Source organism: Centruroides sculpturatus, unplaced genomic scaffold (genome assembly GCF_000671375.1).
Source record: "Centruroides sculpturatus isolate CEXI.00-Female unplaced genomic scaffold, Cexi_2.0 scaffold385, whole genome shotgun sequence".
In the NCBI taxonomy this organism is placed as follows: domain Eukaryota; kingdom Metazoa; phylum Arthropoda; class Arachnida; order Scorpiones; family Buthidae; genus Centruroides; species Centruroides sculpturatus.
Window position 1 is genome coordinate 87338 of NW_019384625.1, and position 3415 is coordinate 90752.

Here is a 3415-nt window from a genome sequence, read left to right on the forward strand (position 1 = left end):
AATTTTATATACTTTAAAAATATTTTTCAATAAAAAACGCCAAAAAATTATTATATCACATACAAAAATCAATATTATTTAATTTTTCAATATATTATATATTGAAAAATTTTAATCATATCTTTTTATTTAAAAACAATTATTACGTGCATTTTTAAAAATATTTAGTTAGTTTATAAATTATTCCTCTTTGAATTCTAACATTTAAATCATTTTTCCATAACGTAAGAAATTTAACAATTTAAAAACTTTTATACCAGTGAAAAGTGTGTAAGAGAGTATTAGGAAACTTCTATCCAGAATACTCCAAAAATAATAATAAAAAAATACATGAATTTTATACAAAACACATTAAATTTATCAGTAGAACTTATGGCATAACTTTTTATCTAAATTCAGTAATTTCGAAATTAGTAAAACAAAGCGAATATGTTACAGAAATAAAATCGCCATTTTTTTTACTACTAAAAATTTAAAAAAAAATTATAAACTGTAAAAATTAATATTTTCTCATATAAAAATTTATTCAGTTATAAAATTAGAATATTTATGTAATGCAATTGGAGTCATTTTGTATAATATCAATCAAATAATATCAATATGACAAAAGTATGAGAAGATTGTATTTATCAATATATACAAGTTTGAAAATTAAAACTGTATTATATTCACCATGTTTTATTAGAAAAAATTCAATTAGTTATGTATCAAAATACCAATAGTAGAAATGAAAAAATTAAAATTTTAATTAATGATCTGTTTAAATATTTAATAAATCAAACAAAATATAAAATAAAAATATCTTTATTATTATTTTTAATATTTTGATTTGATTAGTTAATATTTTTGTTGAATTTGCATTGTACTGTTTTGCTATATATAGCTTATACACACATTATTAACTCTTTAGTTCAATGTGATTTAATTAAAAATAGGTAAAAGTTGTTCATTTTGTAATAAGTAAAATATTGAGAGATAAACTTTTGAAAAATGTTAATAATTTTAGATATATTTACATATGAAAATAATTTAAAACATAACTTTTTTATTAAAATATTATATAATTTAGTAAATATATACTAAAATACATTTGTAACAAAAGTTTAACATAAAAGTTAGAGCAAAAATTTACTTTTTATAAAGCACATTAAATTATAATAAATAGAAATTTTGAGTCTCTTTTGATAATTCAAATAATACATATTAATGAAGTATACAGTATGTATAAATATGATTATTCTTACCTAATACTGATTATTTTTACTATTAAATTTTACATTATTTAATTTCAACTATTCAAAATATAATAATATAAAGTAGCAGTTGAACAGAAGTAATTGCAAGAAAGGATCTCATATCTGTAATTGGATTTGTTTTTTAAATTATCACTCTGTTTTAATTTATTCCAGTTGCTTTATTCAAAAGTTTATTCTCATTGAATAATTTGACTATGAATATATTTTTAAGCAATCAGAAATTCAAATTTTAATATGAAATTATTCATTATATAAAATATTATTAAATGTGATGATATAATATTCAGTGAGAAATGTCAATAATAATTTCCAGAAAATGTCCATTTTTTAATACTCATAGTTTTCAGGAAAACTTAGTTATTGAGACAAAGTGAATACGAACAAATTTTTAATTGCTAGTAAACCACAATATTCTAGATACATAATTTAGATTAAAAAACTCAGAAATTGTAAATAAGGCATTTTTTACAATAAAGTTGAACATTTTATTTTATTATATCAATAAAATGAATTTTATTTGATAGTTTAAGCCAATAGATAAAAATTGCACATCCATACTTTTTCAAATTAAATCCAAGTAGAGTTACAAATAAAATTTATGAAGACAACTACTTTTATTCTAATTCCTTAAAAAAGCTATAATCTATTAAATAAATAAATATAAAAATATGAATACTTACAAAAATTCATAATTTATTTTTAAAAAAAATTAAGTTAAAATTACTTAGAAATCGGCGTTTAATAAATCTGAAACACGCTAAAAATATTTTCTTACAATATAGAAGACGTAAAATGTTGGCCAAAATTTGCGATCAATGACCCCGAGTTTTTTAAATTCTTTATTTTTCTTTTGTGTGAACTTTCCTTTTCTCATGTAGACCTATTTAGTTTTTAAAGAAACATTAAACTTACATAACGATACGAATCTAAACTTCCGTTTACTAAAAGAGAAGAAACAATTCGTGTTTTGTAAATATTTTGCTATCAAGAAGGCGGAAACATATCCGAGTTATATATGTAAATAACACTATATTTCTAATATTACCTAGATATGGCTATATCGGCTTTCTGTAATGCAATCTGCGAAGCTCTGATAGAAGCATTAACGGCTGCTTCCACTCTTTCCTTAAATTTCGCAGACCTGAGAAGGAACAGATGCTTTTTCTTTCCTGACGTCACCAGTACGTTGTTTTTGTACTTTCCTTCCTCTCTCGTTCCGTCTTTCAACGTGGTAACACCGTAACCATATTTTTTATTGTTGTACCATTCCCCTTCGTATTTTAAACCGTCGGATCTTTCGGCTATACCAAAACCGCATCTCTTGTCATTCTTCCATTCTCCCATGTAAGTTTCGATAACGTTGGAATCTATTATATCATCTTGACTGACAAAACTAGCATTGCTGTCTGTATGGACGGATGTTTGTGTTAGGCCAGACTGACTAGATTCCGAACTGGCCGAACTCAAATTCGAACCAGAACTTCTAACAGAACTCACTCCACGTCGATCGATGTCGCCGGTACTTCGTTGTTTCTTTAGTCGGAGACCCTACAACAAAATTAAATTATCAGAAAATAATATTTACAGTAGGTAGATGGTTCCCTTAGACTAAATAACCTACCGAGTAAAGAAAACTAGATGATTAAATTTTAAATACAAAGTGTCAAATCTGATTACTGTAGTCAAGGCTACATTACTGCTACTTTTAATTTTAATTAAATTATAGGTAATGTAATTATATCAAGATGCACTTATACTTAAAAATATCGAAATGCTCTTGAAATGTCACTTTAATTTTATAAGAATTTAGAAGTTGACCTTTTTTCATTTAAATAAGTAGTTTATAATTTTTTAATCAGAGCAGACTTTCAAATGATAAGTAAAGCAACATCCTTTTAGTTTTTGTTAATTCATTAAATTCAAAATCATAATAGTTAAATAAAAAGAATTCAATAGAAAAGAACAGAGGATAAAAAATTCCAACACGGTTAACTGAAAAATACGCACTTTTTTTAAAAGAGTGCTGCTAACTAGAATAGAATCAATACTTTTATTTATAAAACAAAAAAAATATTTAGATAGCCTAAATTAATAGAATTTTCAAGATAATTTACATGGAAGAATTTTTACAAATAAGATTTATTAACTTTGTTAGGAAC

At 23.4% G+C, this 3415-nt stretch overlaps 1 protein-coding gene across 1 annotated transcript; it reads right to left on the reverse strand.

Annotated features, from left to right (window-relative positions):
- Positions 1-1958: 1958 nt before the first annotated feature.
- On the reverse strand, positions 1959-3187 carry LOC111625595 (junctophilin-3-like). Its single transcript, XM_023368785.1, has one exon. The coding sequence runs from the start codon at positions 2598-2600 to the stop codon at positions 2298-2300; it is 303 nt and encodes a 100-aa protein (XP_023224553.1). The 5' UTR covers positions 2601-3187; the 3' UTR covers positions 1959-2297.
- Between the last annotated feature and the right edge of the window lie 228 nt (positions 3188-3415).

What these genes read in the sequence shown, in the direction of transcription:
- LOC111625595 (XM_023368785.1), bottom strand. Translation starts at nt 2,600, where the DNA reads ATGGGAGAATGGAAGAATGACAAGAGATGCGGTTTTGGTATAGCCGAA.